The sequence below is a fragment of the Pogona vitticeps genome, chromosome 5, assembly GCF_051106095.1.
Source record: "Pogona vitticeps strain Pit_001003342236 chromosome 5, PviZW2.1, whole genome shotgun sequence".
NCBI classification, from domain to species: domain Eukaryota; kingdom Metazoa; phylum Chordata; class Lepidosauria; order Squamata; family Agamidae; genus Pogona; species Pogona vitticeps.
The window spans coordinates 184,820,775-184,845,135 of record NC_135787.1 but is presented as its reverse complement, the minus strand read 5'-3'; the positions used below and the strand labels follow the sequence as shown (position 1 = coordinate 184,845,135).

General features: G+C 42.8%; 1 protein-coding gene across 5 annotated transcripts in view; it reads left to right on the top strand.

The window, feature by feature from the left end:
• The window catches only part of SLCO1A2 (solute carrier organic anion transporter family member 1A2), a 41,077-nt gene extending 34,094 nt beyond the window's left edge, over positions 1 to 6,983 (top strand). For all 5 annotated transcript variants that reach the window (XM_020811334.3, XM_078376423.1, XM_072999734.2 and 2 more), the window contains 3 exons: positions 2,022 to 2,086; positions 4,279 to 4,396; positions 6,540 to 6,983. In XM_020811334.3, the coding sequence (XP_020666993.3) occupies positions 2,022 to 2,086; positions 4,279 to 4,396; positions 6,540 to 6,774 (418 nt within the window). In that variant the 3' untranslated portion in view covers positions 6,775 to 6,983. The remainder of the gene's footprint in view (positions 1 to 2,021; positions 2,087 to 4,278; positions 4,397 to 6,539) is intronic.
• The last annotated feature ends 17,378 nt before the right edge of the window (positions 6,984 to 24,361 follow it).

Here is a 24,361-nt window from a genome sequence, read left to right as displayed (position 1 = left end):
ATTTGACTTTTGTGAATTCAGATTTGATCTGAGATAATCCGTGCCTGCCAGACTAATATGCTCAACTGGAACATTAACTCCCATTGTTTTCTTTTTTAAAACCAAATACTGTGACTCAGATCTTGGCTCAAAAAGCATGACATGTTTTAAAAGGTATGTCTTCTGAATGCGCAAAAGGAAGTCTGACTAAATGATAAATAGAAGTACAGGTGGATGGAAAGCGGTAGCCACTTAGATAATTTTTTCCTTGTTTTGATGAACTTTTGTGCAGTGCGGTTTCTCTGCCTCCACCTTGTGGTGGGAAAAACAGGAACCTCAGAAACAGAATCAGTGGGGTTTGGAAAAGTTGCCCAGCCCTCTTTGCCAGAGATCTTCAGCCAAATCAGTGGGTCCCCCACCTCCCACTGCTACTAGGATCTGGAATGCAATAATTTTTGAAAACCATAGAACAATGTTTTTCCACCTGCAGTCCAAGTAATCAGCTGGGCTGTGGAACATCATATAATCTCAAGGTCAAAGCCTGTGTTGATCTGAACTATAAAAAATACATAAAATGTGACTGGTAGAGATTATGCACAGCAGTTTCAAGTGTTATGATTAAAAAAACACATTTCTACAGTAAAAACTATATTTTCCCTTGTGTGTGTTTGTGCCAGCAGTTGAAAGTGCCATATTTTTCTGTGTATAAGACTATACTTTTGTCTAAAATCTTTAGACTAAAAATTGAGGGTCGTCTTATACAGTAAGCTGAGGAGAGAACAAAATAAGTGGAGGGGAAAGCAGGGATCAAAGTGATACTGCAGTGCTTTGATCCCTTTTGCCCTACATTTGCTAAGCCCCACTGAGATTTCTTAATTTTGGGTTAGAAAAGCAGGGGTGTCTTATACATGGAAAAATATGGTAAATAAAACAATACCTTGGTCTTTGTTAAAGTCATTACATAGCTTTTCCTGTTTAAAACATATGTATAATAGAATAAAACTCATAGTGTTTAGACATATTGGTACTTGTTACATAAACTTGTACTTTTTATTTTATTTATTTATTAAATTTATACCCCACCTATCTAGACACATGTCTACTCTGGGCAACTTAGTTCTGTTTTTAGAGCATTTTAAAATTTGACAGAGGTAGTTACACTACACATTTTATATCCTAACACATCACACATCACACAGGCTGTATCCTACTACGTACAGTATTTGCTCTATCTGGCTCTCTCACACCCTGTCAGTCTTATCAAGCCCATCTGAGAGACTGCTAACTGACACTCGTTTATTTATATATCTGACTGGTTGACATCATATACATCCAGATTGGTCAGAATTCTTCACTGTGCAAATATTACATTCTTGTTCTTCCTTGTTTGTGTTTACACAGGGCTTGCTTCTCAAAGTAAAAGGACAATAGAGGTATTTTGCACAAACGGCATGACCTCCAAAGGAGGAAAAAGATTTCACTCATGTCCCATTATTCTTATTGTCTGGCTTTCAGTGGGGAAAGAAGAATCTTGCAGGGTTTCACAGCTGAGGAGTCTCAACACCTCCAGGCACCCTAAATAAACAAGACCAAATAGTAATCTACTGAGCATGCTTTACATTCCTATGGGAGTCTCCCTAGATAGCTTGGTGGTTTAGATATCTGCCTGCAGAGCCAGACATTGGGAGCTCAATTTCCCACTGTGCCTTGTTGGCAGGAGCTGGTCTCGATGATCCATAGGATCCTTTCCAGCTTTGCTGTTCTAGGATGATGATGATGATGATGATGATGATGATGATGATGATGATGATGATGATTCAGGATTCAGGTCTGGGTATAGCGACCTGGGTGTTCCCGTCCTGATGACACGATGCCTCACTAAACTAATTAATAATAATGGGACATGAGTGAAAAATCTGTTCACTGTAGGCACTTTGATTGGATTGGAGTACAAAGAATCCGCCATAGCAAATACCTTGTTTATTGTAATACTGTACTGTATTTCATGTATTGGTTTAATAGGAAATGCTCTTGTTATTCAGATCCTTAAAGCCCGAGGAGAAGTCATTTGGTGTGGGACTCCATTCCTTGGTTGAAAGAGTTTTCGGTAAGACTGATTTTTCAAGATATAAGGAGACTTGGAAACTGAAACCAGGGAGGTGGTGGTGGGGGAAAGGAAGCTGTAAATCAATTTAAATTGTATTCGCGAAGGCTTTCACGGCCAGGATCCAATGGTTGTTGTGGGTTTTTCGGGCTCTTTGGCCATGTTCTGAAGGTTGTTCTTCCTGACGTTTCCCACAGCTATAAATACTATCCAACAAACACCAACAGAGCACGGACAGAGTTCCTACTCCAGTCCTCTGAAGATGCCGGCCACAGAGACTGGCGAAACATCAGGAAGAACAACCTTCAGAACACGGCCAAAGAGCCCGAAAAACCCACAACAACCATTAATTTAAATTGATTATTTCCGGCACCCTGGTCCAATTTACACTGGCACAAAGTCATGCGATAGAATGTTGCACATTGTGTTGCATTGAAACCACTCCGAATTTTTCTTAGCCAAGTTATTCTTCTTATTACTCCACTTCCTTTCCCATTTATTGTATCTTGTAACTATCTGTATTTCCCAGTTTTTCATTCTAGGACTGAAGCGTTCTCTCTTTCTACATTTTGTGTGTTTTAATCCTTCTTGGATCTGTCTCCTGGTTCAGTATTTACCTGCATGGAATTCCTGCTGTGGAAGCTGCTACAGTGATCTGATAAGGTGCCATCCATGTGCCTGAGATCAGGCAATGGGCACCTTCTGAGATGCAAGTACCATGTGTGTAAATATCAAACAGGATGCCGTTCTTGATCTTTATTCATTTGCAGTAGTGTTTCTTTATTGGTCACACTCTTAATCCAAATATATTCTTTCAGCCCTAGGAGGAAAGGCTGAAAGAACTGGGCATGCTTAGCCTTGAGAAAAGAAGACCAAAGGGAAATAGGATAGCACTTTCCAATTACTTGAAAGTAGTGATACAGGAGAGGGGGAGGATCCGTTCTCGATTGTCTCAGAGTGCATTTTCCTTTTTCCCTCACCCAGTCCCATTCCTCTCTTTTCTCTGCTACCATTTTCTTTTGCAAAAGTTCATATCATTTTTTGTAATGCTTTAAATCAGGGGTGTCCAACCTTTCACCTTCCCTGGGCCACATTAGAAGATGAAAATTTGGTTTGGGCCGCATGGGGGGGCAGCCCTAGCCATCCTTCGCAGCCCCGCTCCAAGCACACTTACTGGCAGCTGCGATCTCAGACAGCAGAGGCTGCCAGCTTCGACTCCGGTGGCTTTATGGGGCCGGGAGGGGGTCCACCTATTGACGGGGATGACGCAATGCAGTCACGCAGCCCCCCTGTCCCCTCCCCTCCCACTCCTTCCTTCCTTCCCTCTCTCCCCCCCTACCGTTGTGACATGCCCCGGCCGCATTCCAGCCACAAGCGCTAGCAGTGTAACTTGAAACTTGGGAATTTCTTTAAAAATAAAAAATTGCACTGGGCCGCATTATGAGCCGACCTGGGCCGCATGCGGCCCTCGGGCCGCAGGTTGGACAAGCCTGCTTTAAATTGTGGCTTCTTGGTGGCTTTTTCCAGACATGGCAGGAATTCCTCACCAAGAAAGGCTGAGTTTCCAATAGGGAAAGACATTTTTGTTCAGTCAGGACTTCTTTTGAAGGGGACCCAGCTGGTCAGGCATTAGCTATGCTTTCCACTCTAGCTGTCTGGATAGCTCAGTGAGTTATGGTTGAGTTATGGTGAGTTATTTGGCTATGGAACCATACATGGAGAGTTTGATCCCCCATTTTGCCTCCAAGGAGAAGAATGAACCCGTGCAGCCTTGGCCAAGCTGCATTGTGCAAGAAGAAAGGAATACTAAGCCATTTTTGAGTGCTGTGTACTTAGGATACCCTAAGTCAGAATCCGTTTGATGACACACACATGCAGAGGCCCCCATGCCTTTTGTTCGTGTTTTCTTGATTGTATTTTGAATTTCTTTGTTTTTATCTTAAGTTTCAGTTGAGAACTTTTAAAAATCTGAGCATCATTACTGCCTGAAGCAACAGGTGGTGTGTTTGTTTAGCTGAAAAGCAGGGGTATTAATTCATTGACTGTAGAAACAGTTATGTTTCAAAGGAGAAAAGAATTCATAAAAGCCTGTTAAGACTGTTGTGTTGATACTTTCAAGCAGCAGAATAGATTGCACAGTTATGAAATCACTCAGAATAAGGACTCTGCTTGACTTGTCTCTACACCCTATGTAGCTGGCATCCCGTCGCCTATTTATTATGGAGCTATGATTGACACCACATGCTTGAAATGGGGAACCAAGAGTTGCGGTGGTGAAGGAGCCTGTCGGATGTACGATTCAGACATGTACAGGTACTTTTACTAGCATACTGCCTCTGCTCCTTTGTAAAACTCCAGTATGTTGTAGAGCAGAGCTGGAGAACATCTGGCTTTCCTCATATTTTGGACTACAGAGCCCATACCTCCTCACCACTGCCCATGCTAACTGGAATATCTGAGAGAAGACATCCAAAACATCCTTTCACAGAACGTATGTAGACCCTAGAGGTTAACTACACATTCTACTGCGGTTCTTCACAACGTAGTTGCTCTTTTAATAAATGGGCAACAACACCAAACATTGGGGACATAAAAGGCACCTCCCTGAAGAATGTTAGGACAATGAACACATTTGGGCATTCCCTGGGTAAAGATGGCACCCTTCCACTCCAGATGGAACATTACAGGAGGACCCCTGTATCCACGGGATCGGTTCCAATCTCCCTGATGTGGATGCTGAAAAATGTGGATTATAGCAAAGGCCATTTTAATAGCAAACATTATATATAAAACATGCTCTCTATCTCCCTCTAGTGGCCAGTTCTTGTAATGTACTGATAATCCAGAACTATATATAAGTCAGTCTCTGGCGCCCCCTGTGGACAGTTGTGGTAACTTCATCTTTAGAAATATATATTTTTAGGATTTTTCTTCTAATATTTCTAATATTTTCAAACCATGGAGAAGTGAATCAGTAGATACTGATCCACAGATAAGGGGGTCCCACTGAACATTGATTCTGACACAAATGTACAAGAACAGTAATCACCCCACATGGCCCTCCCCCCCCCCACACATACACATCGAGGAGGTCACGGAGTTGGGAAAGGCTGTTCTGCGGTAATATGTGTAACGGTGCAATCAAGGCCACTGTCAGCTGGTGGACTGAACGAGAGGGCACCACACCCTAACCCAGAAAATCAATTGCTTTGGGAGAAGGAAGAAGTTTCTAGTGGGGGCAAGGAACCCTTTTCTTGTTCTCCCTTTCCTGATTGATGTCATAGGAACATAAGAAACTGGAGCCCTATTTAGTCATTACCTTCCTGGTTGTTCTCAACAACGTGGGAGGGGAGCAACCCATCCTTTCTCTCTATTGTTGCTTTTGCCATGTGGTGAAGAGGAGGAACCTCCATAAACAAGAATAGGAGAAAACGTGGGTTCTTTCTCACATGTAGAGACCACACATGAGCTGGGGTTGTCAAATCACCCTTCGCATGGAGAAAGCAATGACAGAGAAGGGATTGATCACTCCTCTGTAAACGTGTTGTTGAGAAACTAGATAAGGAATGACTGAATAGGGTCAGGATGAGACCCCTGCTCTATCTATTTCATTATTGTTGAATTTGATTGGCAGGGTTTTAGGCTGGAATGCTTCCTAGTTGAATTAAGCTACAGCCTTTACTGCAAGAGGTCCAAAGACCCTTCCAAATGCACTACAAAGGAAGTGATCTGGAACATCGCTGGGATCAGGTCATAGAAAACATTGGTCTTTCCTACTTGTGGTCACTCTAGGGCCCTTCTTCCTTTGCCCCTGGTCTGTCCTTCCAATGGAATAAAACTGCAGATTGGGGAGTATGAGGAGCATGAATTAGTTACATCTTCAGTCGGCCACAATACATAGAGAAGGTGCCCAATACATGAATGGAGATATCCTCCATAGGAGAATCTTCGTATGGTTGTTGAATGCACAACCTGTAGAGGCCGTGGTTAGAGGGCATCACAAGGAGGATGACTTATGCTCAAGTGAATAATTCAGCTCCTGAGGCTAAGTCTGGACATCTATTCAGACTCTGGACCTCTCTGGGTGGCCCTTTCTGTGACAACACAACAGTTTGAAGTTTTTTTTTCAGATTTTGCATGAGATTCCTGTCTCTCTCTCCCCCCCCCCCCTTTCTAAAAGCCTGGGATAATTTTTAAAGTTTTTATTACTAGTCGCACCTTAACTCACAAAGTCCCCTCACAAATGCTTATAACATGTACTGGGGTAAAGTATTTAAACCCCTAAAGTTAATATATGAATGCTGCTAACTATGATGCTGCATACTTAATGATAACAGTGCAAGGTTGTCATTGGGGAAGGAGATTTATGGGCCCAGTGGAATCTGTGTTTTGCACTTCCAGATAATCATGGCTGCTCTCCCCCCCCCCCCCAATGTGGTTTTAAATTATACTCCAGATTGCTGTACCTCGGTCTGTCTTCAGTTCTCCGTGCGATCTCGTACATCCCTTGTGCCTTCGTACTACTCATTTTGAGGAAACAGAACAGGAACCGGACAAACGAGAACATAGAATTAGAAGCCAAAGAAGAAAATGGGACAGTGGAACAGAAAGACATGCCAGAAGCTCAAAATGCGACACATTTGCAGCAAGAGACAATAGAGATGAAAGACTGCAGAAACACGGACTTGTGAAGGAAAAAAAAAGGATCAGTGGTATTTAGAATAAGGGATTGTATTCAAAAGGTTGTATTCAAGATGAGTGATGGAGGTGTAGGTCCTTAATTTTGTCCATGTCACCTTTAGTGGTCCTCCCAAATATAAACATTTCATGCAAGGGGCAGTGGAAGATTATTTATGTTGCTATTTTGCTTCCATTGCCAAAGTTGTATGTTGGACTATGATGTGTATGTTTGCCAACTTTGTCTGTGTCCATTACTTCTTCTGTCATTTCGGTGTTTCTGGGAGGGGTACAAGTCATTCGGATTGCTTTTATGACCATGGTTTGCTTATTTCCTTGGCTTTCCTCCATGATGCATCTCAAAAGACCAAAGACAACAGCGGTAAGAATCATGGCCCCCACAACATACCAGAAGAAGAGAAAAATCATTCCCCCCCATTTAAAATAATAATAATCTCCTTAAAAATGGGTGATTCCCACTTCAAGGAAGTGCAGTTTCTCCTTTTTTTTAGGCAAAAAAAACACTTTCTTTTTTAAAATCTTTCATTAGGAAAAAATTGTGTCATATCTGGAGGATATGGAGCTGGAAAAATGACAGATGCCCAGAGTTTGCCTAGAATTTGGCGGAATGGCCCTGAAATTAACTGGTGTGATGTAGTCACCAGAGGAGCCGACATGAAACTAAGAAGATCATTTGACAAAACTGGCTGTACAACATTCCATCTTCTAGTGTTCGGCTGATGTTATCTTTCTTATGGAGCCTCATGGCACCGTGGTTAAACTGCAGGACTGCAGCCAAAACTCTGCGTGTGATCTGGGTTCAATCCCAGGCCGCTGGCTTGAGATTCACTCCACCTCCCATCCTTCTGGGGTTGGTAAATTGAGCACCCAGCTTGCTGGGTGTCTGTGTGGAGGATTGTGCAGCCTGCATAATTAAATTGTATACTGCCCAAAGAGTGTGTGGAAGTTGAGTCATGCCAACTGGATTTCTTTCTTATTAGGTTGAAACTCATTCAAGTAGCTTCTTCAGTCCATAGAGCTACTTGATAACCACAAGTAGAAGCTACAGTACTTGGATGAGCAGCAAAACGTTTTGACCTAATAAGAAAGAAGTCCAGTTGCCATAACTCAACTTCCAGATCAGCTCACCTGGACGACTGAGAATCTTCAGAGATATATCACCCGGAGAATGCTTTGCTATGGGGCAGTATATAAGCAGCACACTTTTTCTGTTTTCTTCTAATAGCTGCAAATCCTTGTGAGGCCCTGGTCTGCTGTTATGTGTACAGCCGTGCCCCGCTTAACGATTGCCTCACTTAACAAAGAAATAGCTTTACGATGAGGTTTTTGCGATCGCAAAAGCGATTGAAAAACGATGTTTTAAATGGGGTTTTTTTGCTTTGCGATGATCGGTTCCCTACTTCGGGATCTGATTCTTCACAAAATGATGTTTTTTGAACAGCTGATTGGCCGCTTCAAAATGGCCACCAGCTTTCAAAATGGCCCCCCGCTGTTTTCTAGGGACGGATTCCTCGCTTTACAGACACTGAAAATGGCCGCCATATGGAGGATCTTCACAAAACGAGCAGGTATTCAGCCCATTGGAACGCATTGAGCAGTTTTCAATGCATTTCAATGGGCTTTTTTGTTTCATTTGACGACATTTTCACTCTACAGCGATTTCGCTGGAAGGAATTAACGTCATCAAACAGGGCACCACTGTATATTCATTTGGATATGCTGGGAACAGTATCTAGTGCAAGGAGCAAGGTATGGGCTCTCCAGTTAGAGTAAGGAGGCCTCACCATCCTCTCACTTCCAGGAGTGGCCATGAGCCCTAATTTTAAAAGGACAGTCCTCTATTTGAAGGGCTGCAGGAGACCGTGAGGAGTTTTCTAGCTGAAGGTCTTCCTGGCAAAGTCCAGTTTATGGATAAAGAAGCCTGGCCTGACTTCAACACTGTTAGACCTGCACAGTGTCCTGCACTTTGTTATTCCCAATGGATATCATCATTCAGAGTTGCCTGAGGTGAAGGGAACTTTCTGATAGTACATTTTGGTGGTCCCTTTGAGGGAGGGTTAGAAAACCGTACATCGGAGGTGACTTGACTGCACATAACAACAACAATCCTCTTCAGCATTTCTCTTGAGTTACTCTTCTTGTGCCAGGGTAACCTGGGAAACAAGGAAGGGCAACCTGCCTTGAAGCTCTACCCTGAGGAGAAACAACAATCTTTTGTTAGTTAATGAGAGCAACTCCCCCTCCTTTTTTTTTTCCTTCAAAGTGACCAAGTATTTTCAGAGCTGGATTGAGAGCATTATTTTGGCCCACCCTTAAGAGCAACTGAAATACAGAATGTTTGACACTTCAGACTTCTGAATACAAATATAGTTTGCCTGACTTTGGGGTTTGTTTAGACCATGGGGTAGTCAAAGATGGTCCCATGGGCCACTTGTGGGCTCCCCTCAGAGGAGTTTGTGAAGGCCCACACCCACTATAGTTACTTTAAAAACAAACTTTTTTTTCAGAGGAGAAAACACTTTTGAGGGAGGGTTAAGAAAAGCTTTCAGGAGGGGGAATTTTCACATAAGGCATAAAATTGTGAAGAATGTGCTCTGTGTGTTTATGTGTGCTGTCAAGTCACTTCTGACTTACAGGGTTTCTTATGTAAAAAGGTATTCAGAAGTGGTTTACCCTTCCCTTCTTCTGGGGACATCCTGGAACTGTGCAGCTTGCCCAAGGCCACACAGGCTGGCTCTTCTGGAATTCTCAGTGGGGACTTGAACTCTCAACCTCTGGCTCTAGCAGTCAGAGCTATCCAGCCAGCTATCTAGGACTATTCTGGTTCATCCTAACTCCACAAAGAAACCTCACAATCAAAACCAGAAGTGAGCTTCTGGACTCTTCCAGTTTTGGTTATTTGGTGTTTTTAAGTTTTTTGGCAAGCATTTTAGAGTGCATGAGTGTCAAGGGCCCCACAGGTGAAGGGGTCCTGACTTAGGCCCTTGGATCCGTCATGTTTGCCTCACCGCTCCTACAAAAACTCTCCCACCTCAACTTTCATCACCCAGCGAGCTTAGACGTTTAGCAACTTGTGACATGCCTACCGAGATTGGGATTATTTTGCTTTTGGTCACAAAGCCTGGAAGAGTTGGTCAAAGCTCATGATGGTCGGGGGATTCTGGGGCTTGTTGTCGCTCCTCCATTATGAAGCTCACAGGTATCTGTTTACTGCCCTGCCAGTGCAGAATGGAGAATAACTAGGCAATCTTGATATTGGCAACACTAAAAGTAATTTTGGGTGCTGCAGTAAGAGAAACCAAATGGCTGCCGAAATAGCCACGCCATCTACTTATTTGCATGAAATGAACTCTCGGCAAATAAAGTCTTGGTTTCTCTTTAAGGATATCCATCTAACAGTACACATGACCGAATATTTCCTGAGAAGTCATTATTGGCCCTTTAAAAGGTAACATGCACCGGAGAAAGAAGGTAGAGAGAGGGGGGGATTTGCTGAGTAGTTTTACATACAGTGGAGTTTTGACTTGAGAACTTAATCCGTATTGGAAGGCGGTTCTCAAGTCAAAAAGATTGCAGGTCAAATCTGCATTTCCCATAGGAATGCATTGAAAACCATTTGATCCGTATCTGCTCTTTTCCGTCCATAGAAACTAATGGGAAGCTGCTATTCCGCCTTCGACCACTAGAGGGGGATATTTTGCTTCTTTTTTTCTTAGGTCAAGAAAGGTTCAGGGAAGGCAGGGAAAATACAGTCCAGGCAGGACAGTACCAGGCAGTCCGAAGACTGTCTCCCAATCCACTCTCTAAACGTTGGGAGGAGTGAGGAAGCAGACAGGCACCCTTTTCACTGGCCAACAGTTAACTGAAAGTTCAAATTTTGCACTTTCCTTGCCTCCCACGTGGTTTTTTTCAGTTCTTAACTCAAATCTAAGTACTTAAGTCAAGTCAATATTTTCCTATGAGAGTGGTTCTTAAGTCAAATTGTTCTTAACTCGAGCCGTTCTTAAGTCAAGACCCCACTGTATTTTTATGGAAAGGGAATGTTTTGAAAGATTATCTCAGGTAGGTTCTCAGGTAAGATCATCTCAGGTTAATCGGAAGTCTTTTAAATCTCTGGGGATGTTGGCTTATCTTTTATATTTGACTGTAGGCACGTGTCACAAGAAACCATGGTCTGGACTGTTGTGAGGACAAAGTAGAGGAAAACTGTGTACTTCTTGAACTCTTGGGAAGAGAGCTGGCATGTACACATAACTAATAAAAATGCACTATGTTTGTTAGTTTGGTGGAGAGAGCTTCAGAAGCTGAGACCACCATCAGCAGTTGCCAAGTGAGCCCGGGTGTTGAGAACTTCAGAAAGCATGGCTGTGAGAATCTCCTTTCCTGAGAGAATAAGAGCATACCTGATGCCCTTCAGATATTTGCAACAACCATTCCCATCATCCCCAGCTAATGTGGCCAGCAGTCATGAAAAGAGTAGAGAGCTGCGGCATGGAGGAAGCAAGGGATAAGGTCCGAGAGTACCTTCTCCCCGTTCCTCCAAAGGGGCTTGTTTTCTCAAGTGCTCATATGCTTTCTAGGGCTCATTCATGGGAGTGGAAGGACTCAAGGGCTTTTTAAAGATTATTATCCTGGAAGATCTTGTTTGCTGCTGGAGAGACGTTGAAAAAGCTGAGCATTACTTGCTGATGAGCTGTCTCCAGGAAGAGTTAACTCCCATGGACTTAGCAGACTTAGATTTGGCTGGACCCTGAAGAATTGTGGACCTCCTGTTCATCTTTTCCTGTGAGCTGAATGTAGGAAGTGGCCTTATACTCAGCTAGACTTTTGGTCCATTTCACCCTGTAGTATATCACTCTGACTGGCAACCATGGTTCTTCATGGTTTCATGAAAGATTCTCTCCTGGCTCTACCTTGTGGTACAGTGGTTAAACTGCAGTACTGCAGTGAAGACTCTCCTCTTGACCCGAGTTTGATCTTGTGCTCACGTAGCTGGATCAAGGGTGACTCAGCCTTCCAAGGCCAGTAAATTGAGTACCCAGTTCAAGGGAGGGGGGAATCCGTTACTCCACCTTCTAGGTGAAGAGAGAAAGAGAGAGTAAACTCCTTTGGCTGATCTCCTGCACGTGCAGAATAAATGTGCACAAACTGGTATGGTGCTGTTCTTGTTTAGTCATTGTGTCCGACTCTTCGTGACCCCATTGACCAGAGCACGCCAAGTCCTACTGTCTTCTACTGCCTCCCGGAGTTGGGTCAAATTCATGTTGGTCGCTTCGATGACAGTGTCCAACCATCTCATCCTTGGTCGTCCCCTTCTCCTCTTGCCTTCACACTTTCCCAACATCAGGGTCTTTTCCAGGGAGTCTTCTCTTCTCATGAGATGGCCAAAGTACTGGAGCCTCAGCTTCAGGATCTGCCCTTCCAGGGAGCGCACAGGGTTGATTTCCTTCAGAATGGATAGGTTTGATCTCCTTGCAGTCCAGGGGACTCTCAAGAGCCTCCTCCAGCACCACAATTCAAAAGCATCAATTCTTTGGCGGTCAACCTTCTTTATGGTGCAGCTCTCACTTCCATACATTGCTACTGGAAAAACCATAGCTTTGACTGTGCGGACCTTTGTCGGCAAGGCGACGTCTCTGCTTTTTAAGATGCTGTCTAAAATTGTCATCACTTTCCTCCCAAGAAGCAGGCGTCTTTTAATTTTGTGGCTGCTGTCACCATCTGCAGTGATCATGGCACCCAAGAAAGTAAAATCTGTCACTGCCTGGTATGGTAGGTAAAATCAAATCTCTATGGCACAGTTTCATCCAAGCCATTCGCTGGAACTTTGTTAAGCTGGAATGAACCCTAGGCTTTAAAACACAAAGCAAAACAAACCAAGATGTCCCTCTGCTTACACAGTCCTCTATGTCACCACATGCAGGGCTAGGAATCCTTAGAAGTGGGCACTATACTGCAACAAATTTACCAGGAACTACAAAGCCCAGAATCCTTCAGCTAGCTTGTCCGTATTGTGGATTTTTTTTAAAAAAAGGGGGGGCAAACAAGTAACCTTGGAGCCCCATGGTACAGTGGTTAAACTGCAGTACTGCAGCCAAAACTCTGCTCCTGACCTGGGTTCAGTCCCAGGTAGCTGGCTCAAGGATCACTCAGCCTCCCATCCTTCTGAGGTCAGTAGATTGAGTGGTAGGGGCAATGTGTAACCTGCATAATTAAATTGTAAACTGCCCAGAGAGTGCTTTAAGTGCTATGGGGAGGTACATAAGCAGCACACTTTGTTTTGCTTTGCTTTCAACCTCTGAGAAAAATATACAAAGAGAAGATGATTAGTTTTCATTGTGTAATCAAATGAGGTGTGAGACTGAGAGTGCATCTTGCCAAGTCGGTTGGAAGGCACTCCATGCAGAAACTAGTTGACAAGAGGCCAAGAGCTGGGAATGGAGGAGTACGAAGGAATTGGATTTGGCTTCTGTGTGTCATTTTAGCAAGCATGAAACTTGCTTAATCATTGTCCAGATTCCAAAGTCTCATAATTTAAGGGCTCAGAATAGATTTGAAAGTTACCCGTTTCATTGTGATTGATGGGGAAGTGGAATTGTACAGGTCACAGTGCAGTTTTTAATGCATCTATTGTTCTGGGTTAGTTTTCTGGAAAGCTGGAGCAACAGGTAAAATGTGTGACGGTTGCCAGGTAGCAAATAAATTTTATTCTGGCATTATTACTGGTAGAGCTTGTTCCCCAATGATATCTCAAAGGCTGTGACATGATTTTTAAACTTCAAAATTATAGAACTATATTTCAAACCCCTGGAGATGGGTTTCACATTTTAAATTTTGAGAAGAAAATTCTTCCTTATTTAACACAATGACCAAAATCAAATCCCTAGTCAGAGTTAGAGTAGATCTATTCTAGGCAAATGCTGTTTTGGGATGCATTAGAAACTAAGCCTTTGGCAGAAAAACTGGTAAAGGACTGGGCATGTTTAGCCTTGAGAAAGGAAGACTGAGGGGAGATGTGAGAGCATTTCTCAAATACTTGAATAGTACGAAGGAGGGCCAGAATCTGTTCTCAGAGTGCAGGAGATGCAATCATGGGCTCAAGTTACAGGAAACCAGATTCTGGCAGAATATCAAAAAGAACTTCTTAACTGTTAGAGCAGTACGATAACAGAACCGATTACCATGAGAGATGGTGAGCTCTCCAGTGCTGGTGGCATTCAAGAGAAAACGGGATGACCATCTCTCAGGTCTGCTTTGGATTACTGCATTGAGCTGCATTGTGGACTTGATGGCCCTCTAGGCCCCTTCCAGCTCCATGATTCTATGATTCTGTTGAAATGCACAGACTTAGTAAACTGCAATTGTGCTGGGACTAGCAACTGAAGTTAGCTGAATTCAACATTATCCTTGTAGCATGATCAAAGACTTTTGGTTCTTCTAGGCCAGCGGATGGCAAACCTATGGCACGCATTCCGCAGCTGGCATGTGGAACCCCTTCACCAGATCGCTACTCCCCCTCCGTGCAGCCAAACCTGAGAAGGCGGCTCCAGCCGCAGTGCTGGTGCTTCGGCAGGCAGATCCAGAGCAGCTGATCCGGAGTGGGGTCTCAAGGCACCTCCGTGCCAGGATTCCCCTTCCTGCTGCCACTTCCAGTTCCGCTGCCGCCTGCCGCCTGCCGCCTGCCGCCTGCCGCCTGCCGCCTGCCGCCTGCTGTGTTTTTTGTTTGTTTGTTTTCCAATTTGGGCATGCAAGCCCAAAAAAGTTCGCCACCACTGTTCTAGGTTTTCAGAGAGATTGAAGAAATGCCAAAAGCAGTTGCATAAAAAGGAGCATTTCTTTAACTATGTACCCATAGAGCCTAGAGTTGGTGCAATATGTCTACATAATGTTTTTATAATGCAACATTGGCTTTTAAGTTCTGTTGCCTGTACAAGATGGATTGAAGACAGAAGACAGTGAAGAAGATAAATAAATAAAAAAAGACACAATGAAGATAGTTATGGGATCAAGGAAGTGTCACATATTTACAAACTACAATGTCCAGCAACAAGCGGAGACATGCACAAACCTCAATAGCTTCATCTGTTCCTGGCCTAATTTTTTTCCTGCGTTTTCATAAGATGCTCAGAACAAGGCTGTTTACCAAAGCCTTTGAAAGCATCCTCTCTTAATGCTACACTGACTGACCTTCAAGGGACTGGATGACTTTATAGGCTCCTTCCAACTCAATTATGATTCTTGGATTCATTTGCCCATTGCTGTCAATTGGTTGTATTATTATTATTATTATTATTATTATTGTTGTTGTTGTTGTTGTTGTTGTTGTTGTTGTTGTTGTTGTTGTTGTTGTTGTTAGTAGTAGTAGTAGTAGTAGTAGTAGTAGTAGTAATAGTAATAGTAGTTGTAGTAGTAGTAGTAGTAGTAGTAGTTGTTGTTGTTGTTGTTGTGGGTTGCTATACCTGTTTATATGTGGTTTAGTATTTAGTATATTATTTAAAATTTATTTCAATTTATGTGTTCTTCATGTATTTCAATTTGTGTTTGTTGCATATAAACCACTCAGAGTAGTGTTTACTAGTAACTGGTGAAGTAGACAGATGGACAGACATAATACGATCTTTACCTCCCTACATTTGAAGGAGAAGCTCCAGCCCCCTTTTTAAAAGAGGCACCTCGAATTTTTTTTAAAAATATTTTTCAGAAAGGAAGGCCTTTGGAATCCACACTTGCCTTACTCTAATGGACTGGCAGGTGGTGAGAATTTAAATTTTGTTCATTCTTATACAAATCTGGCAAAATTTGCAGATGTCTTTGCATTTCATATTGAAAGAACTATATATATCATGTATAAAAATAGACTGTATGAGAAACTGATTCTGATATATTTGTCCATTCCTGGCCCAGTGTTTTGTGTGCTTCACTTTTTAAAGCCTGGATTTGAATCTCTGCATATTCAGCTGTTTTAGGACTGAACGAGAGTTGCTATGATTTCTCGCCCACCCCAAAAAAAGGCTCCTTATCGCTAGCGCTTATAGAGGAGGCAGGTACAAGAGGGTCCTCTGGGAACTTTTGAGAATTTCATCTAGATTTGAGCAATACAAATATTATTCACATGCAACCTGAATTTCGTTTCAGGTTGCATGTGAAGAATTTCTTCACTTTTTAAACTTTTCTTTAAATTTGGGGGAGAGGAAGTATTTGATGCTCAAAAAATATGAGTGTGGGAGAAACTGAAACAGATTCCCCTACCTCCACTCGGTCACACGGCCATTTCCTTCTTCTTTGCTACTTCCTGGTTTTCTGGAAAACGTTTGTGGACTTAACCTTACGAACTGCTAAGGCCTTCTCAAGCTGTTACCTAATAAGTATCTGAAAGTTAAATAAGCTTGTTTGGTTTAAAAAATACTAACAAAAGAGTCAAAGCCCTTCAAACAACAGTGGTAACAACAAAACCTACCTGTCATGCTTTAAGCCCAAAGAAACAGCACATGGGTTGTAAAGTGATACCCCCCACACACCCATGAGCTGCCTTATTACAGAAGGTCAGCATGGAAGCCATGCACACAGAAAAGTTTATCGGAAAATTACCATATTTTCCCCACAATTTTCAAAAGTATTCCCTTACTGCCCCCTGAATAATAAACGGAAGAACTCAAAGGGCCAGGCCGTTTTGCCAAATGGGGCTCTTTCGATGGTCTTGTTATGAGTCACATGGGATGCTCATAACAAACATGAAGATGTTCTATTTCCTTGGCAGGTGACCGTGTGTTGTTGTTGTTGTTGTTGTTGTTGTTGTTGTTGTTGTTGTTGTTGTTGTTGTTGTTGTTGTTGTTGTTGTTGTTTTAAGGGAGAACAATCTTCTTTTTAAACATCAGGCCACAATCAGCCTTGTTTGATTGAGAGGTATTGGATTCTGCTTAATTTCTAAAAATCATTTTTAAAAACGTCTGACGCTCTATGTGCTAAATCAGGCTAGCTCTCAGGTGATGCTTTCATTACCTCAGTAAAATCTCTCTAACTTTTGAATTCTTCATCCTGCTGTTCTTTACAGAGCTGGGGAGAAGAATTTTGTGAGAAGAAGCAAAAGCTGCCTAGAGGTTGGACAAAGGTTGAGGACAGGTTATTATAGACTGTTCCAGAATTTCCCTCACATTGATATCAGGCTGACTGGTCTGTTGTTCCCAGGTTCCCCCTTTTTGCCCTTTTAAAAGGCAGGGACAACGTCAGCTTTCCTTCAGTTATCAGGCATCTCAACCGTTTTCCATGATTTCAAGAAAATAATACAGTGGTTCTCTGATAGTTCTTTAGACAGTTCCTTCAATACTCTTGGATGTAGTTCATCTGGCCCTGGAGATTTGAGCTTGTTCAAGATAATAATTTGTTATGAGTTGTGAATTTGTGAAGTTAGATTTTGGTGTGTAGGAGAGGCCTTGATTAGTAAATATATCGAATCAGACCTCTCATTTTCTAAATAAAATTGTTCCCTCCCTCTCCCTCCCTCCCTCCTCTCCCTCTCCCTCTCCCTCTCCTTCTCCCTCTCCCTCTCCCTCCCTCCCTCCCTCCCTCCCTCCCTCTCTCTCTCTCTCTCTCTCTCTCTCTCTCTCTCTCTCTCTCTCTCTGTGTCTCTGTGTGTGTGATTTCATAAGAAAAAAGCCAACTACGAGAAATACAATTAGTGATGCATGGCAGTAAGGATACGGCATGGCGTGTTCGAACTTCAGATGTGAGGTCAGTCCCAGGACTGGATGTTCTGGAAACACTGTTCGGACCATTCCTCTGAAATAACTGATTGTTGCCTGGCTAGATATTCTGTCAAAACTGCAGCAACCTCTATTTATTTTCTTTCCACATATATTCCCATTTCAGTAAGCTTCAGAAAATACAAAGCTCAGGACATCTCAGCAAGCTCTTCAATACGGGGACTCATTTATTTATTTGATTTATATCCTGTCTTCTCTCAGTGCTTTGTCTCAAGGTGGTTATCTAGTTGAGATCTAGTGAGCTGTAGTGCATATAGTAAGATTATCTGATTGTGAATATATTTGCATATATTTATTTAAATTAATAATCATAATTATATGCCATCAAGTCAATTCTGACTTCATGGCTAAGCTTTTCAGGGTTTTCCAGGTAGCAAATACTCAGAGGTAGTTTACCCTTCTCTTTTTCTGGGGACACCTTGGAATTGTGCAGCTTGCCCAAGGACACACAGACTGGCTCGACTTGGTGGAGGCACGGTGGGGAACTGAAATCCCAACCTCTGACTCAGCAGCCAAGAGACCTAAACCACTGAGCTATCCAGCCCTTCTTTTTGAGGTTCCTTGCCCTCCATATCCACTGTTTGGGTGATGCAAGTCTGGCAAAGAAGCAATGGTCACTCCACACTGATATATTAGCTTTGCTCCTCATTTTAGGTGTGGGACAAAAACAGAAGGTGAGTTTCTTTCTTTTTAAATTGTTGTTTAGTCGTTTACTTGCGTCCGACTCTTCGTGACCCCATGGACCAGAGCACGCCAGGCCCTCCTGTCTTCCACTGCTTCCCGGAGTTGGGTCAAATTCATGTTGGTCTCTTCAATGACAGTGTCCAACCATCTCGTCCTCTGTCGTCTCCTTCTCCTCTTGCTTTCACACTTTCCTAATATTAGGGTCTTTTCCAGGGAGTCTTCTCCTCTCCTGAGATGGCCAAAGTACTGGAGCCTCCACTTCAGGATCTGTCCTTCCAGTGAGCACTCAGCCTTGATTTCCTTCAGAACGGATAGGTTTGTTCTCTTTGCAGTCCAGGGGACTCTCAAGAGCCTCCTCCAGCACCACAATTCAAAAGCATCAATTCTTCGGCGGTCAGCCTTCTTTATGGTCCAGCTCTCACTTCCATACATCACTACTGGAAAGACCATGGCTTTGACTATGTGGACTTTTGTTGGCAAGGTGATGTCTCTGCTTTTTAAGATGCTCTCAAGGTTTGTCATCGCTTTCCTCCCAAGAAGCAGGCATCTTTTAATTTCGTGGCTGCTGTCATTGTCTGCAGTGATCATGGAGCCCAAGAATGTAAAATCTGTCACTGCCTCCATATCTTCCCCTTCTATTTGCCAGGAGGTGATGGGGCCAGTGGCTATGATCTTAGCTTTTTTTGATGTTGAGCTTCAGACCGTTTTCACCCTCATTACAAGGTTCCTTAATTCCTCCTCACTTTCTGCCATGAGAGTGGTATCATCTGCATATCTGAGGTTGTTGAGATTTCTTCTAGCAATCTTAATTCCGGCTTCAGATTCCTCCAGTCTGGCCTTTCGCATGATCTTATTAACCCTTTTTAAATTACTCCTTTTCTAATGCCAAACATTTTGGGGTGGCTTGGTCTTAAATAGTCAGGTCATGCCTGTCAGCGAAACATCTGTTCCTGGTGCAGATGACAACTGCTAAAACTGGTTTCTTGATATGGATCAAGGCAACCCCACATATTTCTGGATTCTCCTTGGTGGAGCTACAGGAACTGCCAAGATAGGAACCCACACTTCACAATTTATTTTGATGCCGCTATTCTTAAAAGGGGCAGAGCTTCAGTTGCTTTCAACCTCGATGGGACTTGCCAGATGTAACTAATTAAAAATGCCTCAACAGTGAATTGCCGAGGCCCGCCCCGAGAAATGTCAACAATGCAATAAGATTGAAAACACTGCCTCGTGCCAATTTACACAACACTTAAATGTATCTCCTTCACCTCTCACAGGGACAGGCTAATCCCACATTCCAAGCCTGAGGCAGGGAGCAAACCACATGCAAAAAAGTTTACCAAACTACATTAAATACAATACAGTGGTGCCCCGCATAGCGATGATAATCCGTTCCGGAAAAATCATCGCTATGTGAAATCATCACTGTACGAAACCAAAAAGCCCATAGGAATGCATTAAAACCTGTTTAATGCGTTCCTATGGGCTTAAAACTCACTGTTATGCGAAAATCCTCCATACGGCCGCCATTTTCACTGCCTGGTAAGAAAGGAAAGGGCGTGAAAACACAGTGGGTGGCCATTTTTTTTACCCGGTGACCATTTTGGAACCACCGATCAGCTGTTTAAAAAACATCGCTATGCGAAAATCAGTAAGCGAAACATCTTACTGATCATCACAAAGCGATGTTTTCCCATTTAAAACATTGCAGTGCGATCACTTTTGCAATTGCAAAAACTCAATCGCTATGTGGATTCGTCATTAAACAGGGCACCCGTTATGCGGGGCACCACTGTATTATCATAAGCATAACAATGTGCCCATCAAGGCACTTCTGAGTTAGAAAGACCGAATGAACTCAGAAGTGGCTTCCCAGTCCTTCCTTCTGGTGGCGCTCTAGGGCTGTGTAGCACTTCCAAGGTCACCCAGGTGACCGGGCAGGTAACCCATCAGGCCTTAGGTGATATTGGCTGGGCCCTCTCTTGAGAGGCACAATGGTGATTCAAAATGTTGACCCCCCCCCCCAACTGTTTGTAGATGCCAGGTCAGCTTCTCAGATGGAAACAGTTGCAGTCTGTAAGGAGCCTGTGGGAGAATGGCGTGGCTGCAAACCTCTCCTCCAGCAGCATGTTGGAATTTATCACTCACTTCATAAACAAGTTGGTGCACAGCCTGAGGAAGATGAATGATCATTGAAAGCTTGCGTTTTTTGTGCATTTTATTTTCTTAATGGTCTAATAAAGGTATTACCTATTCCTGCATTTGTATTGTTTTGAACACCATGTGGCCTTGTCCTGATTTTATATTAAAATATAGTTCAGTCAATATAAGCATTTTGCACAAACACAGTAATAAAACATTTTAAAAGCATCCTGAATTGAGGATGTGAAAACCATTCTGTCTTGAGTTCCCACCTGCATTTTCTTCCATTGCTACTAAGTAGCAAGATTTTGCTCTTCCTTCTCCTATGAAATGTATAATTTTTGTGCATTTTCTCTTAAGGCAAACATTTATATATACATTATTTAAAATGTGTGTTAAATATAATTTATTTTACCTAAATATTATTGAAGAGGGTCACCAAAAGTCAGGATTGACTTGACAGCGCACAATTATGATTATTATTTTATAATTTGTTTTATTTAAGTATTATTTTACCTAATTTGTGCATTTGTCGCATTGACCAAAGCATGCTTATATGCATTTTTAAACTTGAACCATTCACATTTTGAACTGTATGTGTTTTGTTTCGCACACAGTTGAATGCTTCATGTCACTGAAAAAGTCACAAATCTGTGTATGTTTGCGTTGAAATGAATTTCGTCTTTTTGATGAATCTCTGGATGTACAGTAATGATATTTTCATCAAGACAGTAGAATCCAATAAAAGTATCTTTCATCCTGAGTATTTCAGTTGAACATCATGGGGAACAAGTGAGTTTCCAAAACCTTTCAAAATAAAGGACAATTGAGGGTACAACTGAAATCAAGGAAGGATTTTCTGTTAGGGAGAAGCCACTACTGTGTAGGCCCTGTCCTGTGCAGATTATACCCATCCATACAATCTTAAAGGAAAGCTAAGTAATAAACATTCTACCCTGATCTCTAAATATGGTTGGATTCTTAGCTATGACCACTTGTAACCAGATTTTGCAAGCAAAAAAAGAAGACAGCATTCACCAAGAATAATTTTTCTCTCTCTCTCATTGGATGCATAGAACTTCTCACTGACAGATGAAAGAAGCCTGCAGAAATCAACCAGCCGTTGTGAATGGGCTTATATTCACACACACACACGTGTCGGAGACGAGAGGCCTTCAGCTCAGCTCCACTGGCAGCGGGGGGGGGGGAAGGTATTACAAAACAGAGAATTGATCTCACTAACAAAACAGTAAAATCATTACTTTTGAAAGTAGAGAGCCAGCAAAGGACAATATATGTACAAAAGTGGGTCTCTTTAAAATTAGCATATAAAATTGTATGCACATCAGTGCCCTCTTGTGTCCAGCTTCCTGGGTCTCGTGTCTTCTTGTTTCCTTAGAGCGCAAGATACATGTTCTCCTTTTAAGTAGCTAAACGGAAGCAACTGCATTTTGGATATACTAGGAGAAGATAAGATTCACTGACAGAGCCCGTAGCCAACCTTTCCTGGGAGAGCCCAAAATCTAAGGAAATCGACCAGTCCATATCAATGCATGAGAAGCCAGGTGGTTTGTTTGTTCGTTCTTGTAAAGTTGATGGCTCTTCATTGTCCACTCTAGAGCAAACCCCCTTCAATTATTTTGCATTGTAAGCAGATTGGCTTGCAATACTGTGTGTTTCCTGAGATCTTCGAGTTCCATCCCAGCTGTTAAGGATTACTGTACAGCTAAACTTAAAGGGAACCAGGAAGCCAGGGCGGGAGGGCAGACAGACGAGGTCCAAGCTCCTGTTACTTGGATAGTCCAAAGGCTTTGACCTCTGGCTTCACTACATCATCAATAAGCAGACTATTTATTGTTAACCATTAAACAACCAATATAGAACTCCCACCCGCTAATTGCTTACGTATCTTTTTAAATGTCAACACATTCTGGTTTTCTGAGTTAACCAGTAAGCTCTGTGTTCTGTCCGTGGTTTGAACAAGTTGGTAAAGTAACAAATTCTTGGGCTGAGGGTGGCAAATACAAAATGGTTGCTATTTCCTTGGAACTGAAAACCTCTTACATTTTGGAAGAGAATATTGAAGTCCACCCTTCAAGCTCAGGAGTACACTTTGCACCATTTTATAAATTAGTAGATTTTTTTAAAAAAGAAAACTGTATCAATAGTCAATCAGGACCCAGTGTTTGTTTTGCTTTGTTGTCGTTATTGTTTGTCCTCAATCACCAATTTAGATGGACCAGAACATCCTTCAACGAGCCTTCACCCTCCTGGCAGAAGTCCACTCTGGAATCTAGTGTTCTAGAGAAATGAATGAGGCAGCCTTTCATGTCTGAGTGATCAGACTTAGGGTGCAACTTCACAGCGAAAATGCAAATTAACTTGCCTTCTTTCACCATGAAGTCGCACCAAGCAATCGGTTCTCTCCGCTATAATTGGCCACAGAAGCTGAGGAGAAAAAAAGCCTTCTGCTTGAAGTTCCATTAGAAGTAACTGTCGGTAGCGCAGTTAAAAGGAACTACTTTAAGAAGGCTTTCCTTCCTCCTAATCACTCATTTCCTTATCTTATCTTGTCAGATGACACTGTTAATAATAAGTACATAAATATACAGGACTGTGGGGAAGAGCTATTTAAAAATGATTAAGTGGCTTTGGGGAGGAGAGGCTTTGTGGACAGATGTGAGTGCTGGCACTGCTTGTATATATGTATATTAGTGCGTGTGCGCTTTGTTGGGGCTTTGTTGAAGCACCACTTTGCGCATGTGTGTGTGTGTTGTGTTGTGTGCGCGCGCGTGTGGGTGCATATGCTAGCTTGGTCTTTCTATACAAAATTTTCAGAAATGTAGTAGTCTGACATCGACCCCTAATCATGGTATCCCCATGCTCCCAACTGCCAAAGTCACTGAAACACAGGAGCTGCAGACACACACCTCTTTACAAGAATGTATGAGCTAATCATATAGGGGAAAGAAAAACATTTGATTCATCCCAGGTCATGTGGTCAGTACAAAATATTTCAAATTCACCCATTTTATAAGCACAACAACTCCTGCAGCATTTGACCACGTCGTCAGACTCTTACAAAGGGAAAAAGTGGACGTGGAGACCAATCACAGAGTAAATCAAAGCATATCTGGTGAACCACAGGATGGCCCAGCCATCATGCACGATCAAGTCTTTGGGGATATCACTCTAATAGGGGCTACAACCATGTCACCTAAATGTGAAACAAAAGGGAAATTGCAGTAAATATCTCCCCATCCCACCCCACCTGTCCTGGAAGGCTCCCTGTTGCATGATCAGTTGCAGGAACAGTCTTGGAACCAGAGTAAGAACAGGCATTCAACAAGGAGCCTGCCAGAGAAGCAAATGGAACAGGCAGGGAGAGTTCGTATGACTTCCTTTTTGCTCCACCTTAAGGCAACAGAGGTGAATGTCAGGTATGGTCTGGTCCTGGGTACCATCCACATGTATTGAATGACAACATCTATCACTCCTTCCCAGATGCCTGGAATAATGGATCTTGTAATTCACAAGACTGAGGGGCACTTGGTTGAAGAACGTGGTTTGGAAGATTAGCTCTTCTGAGGCTTACAAATAGGTTTACTCTATGAATGGGACGTGGTGGCGCTGTGGGTTAATCCGCAGAAGCCTCTGTGCTGTAAGGTCTGTAGATCGTCAGCTGTAAGATCGAATCCACATGACAGAGTGAGTGCCCATCGCTTGTCTCAGCTCCTGCCAACCTAGCGGTTCGAAAGCATGGAAATGCGAGTAGATAAATAGGAACCACCTTAGTGGGAAGGTAACGGCATTCCGTGTCTAAGTCGCACTGGCCATGTGACCACGGAAGATTGTCTTCGGACAAAACGCTGGCTCTACGGCTTGGAAACGGGGATGAGCACCGCCCCCTAGAGTCGAACACGACTGGACAAAAATTGTCAAGGAGAACCTTTACCTTTACCTTTTACTCTATGAATATCTCACCATTCTT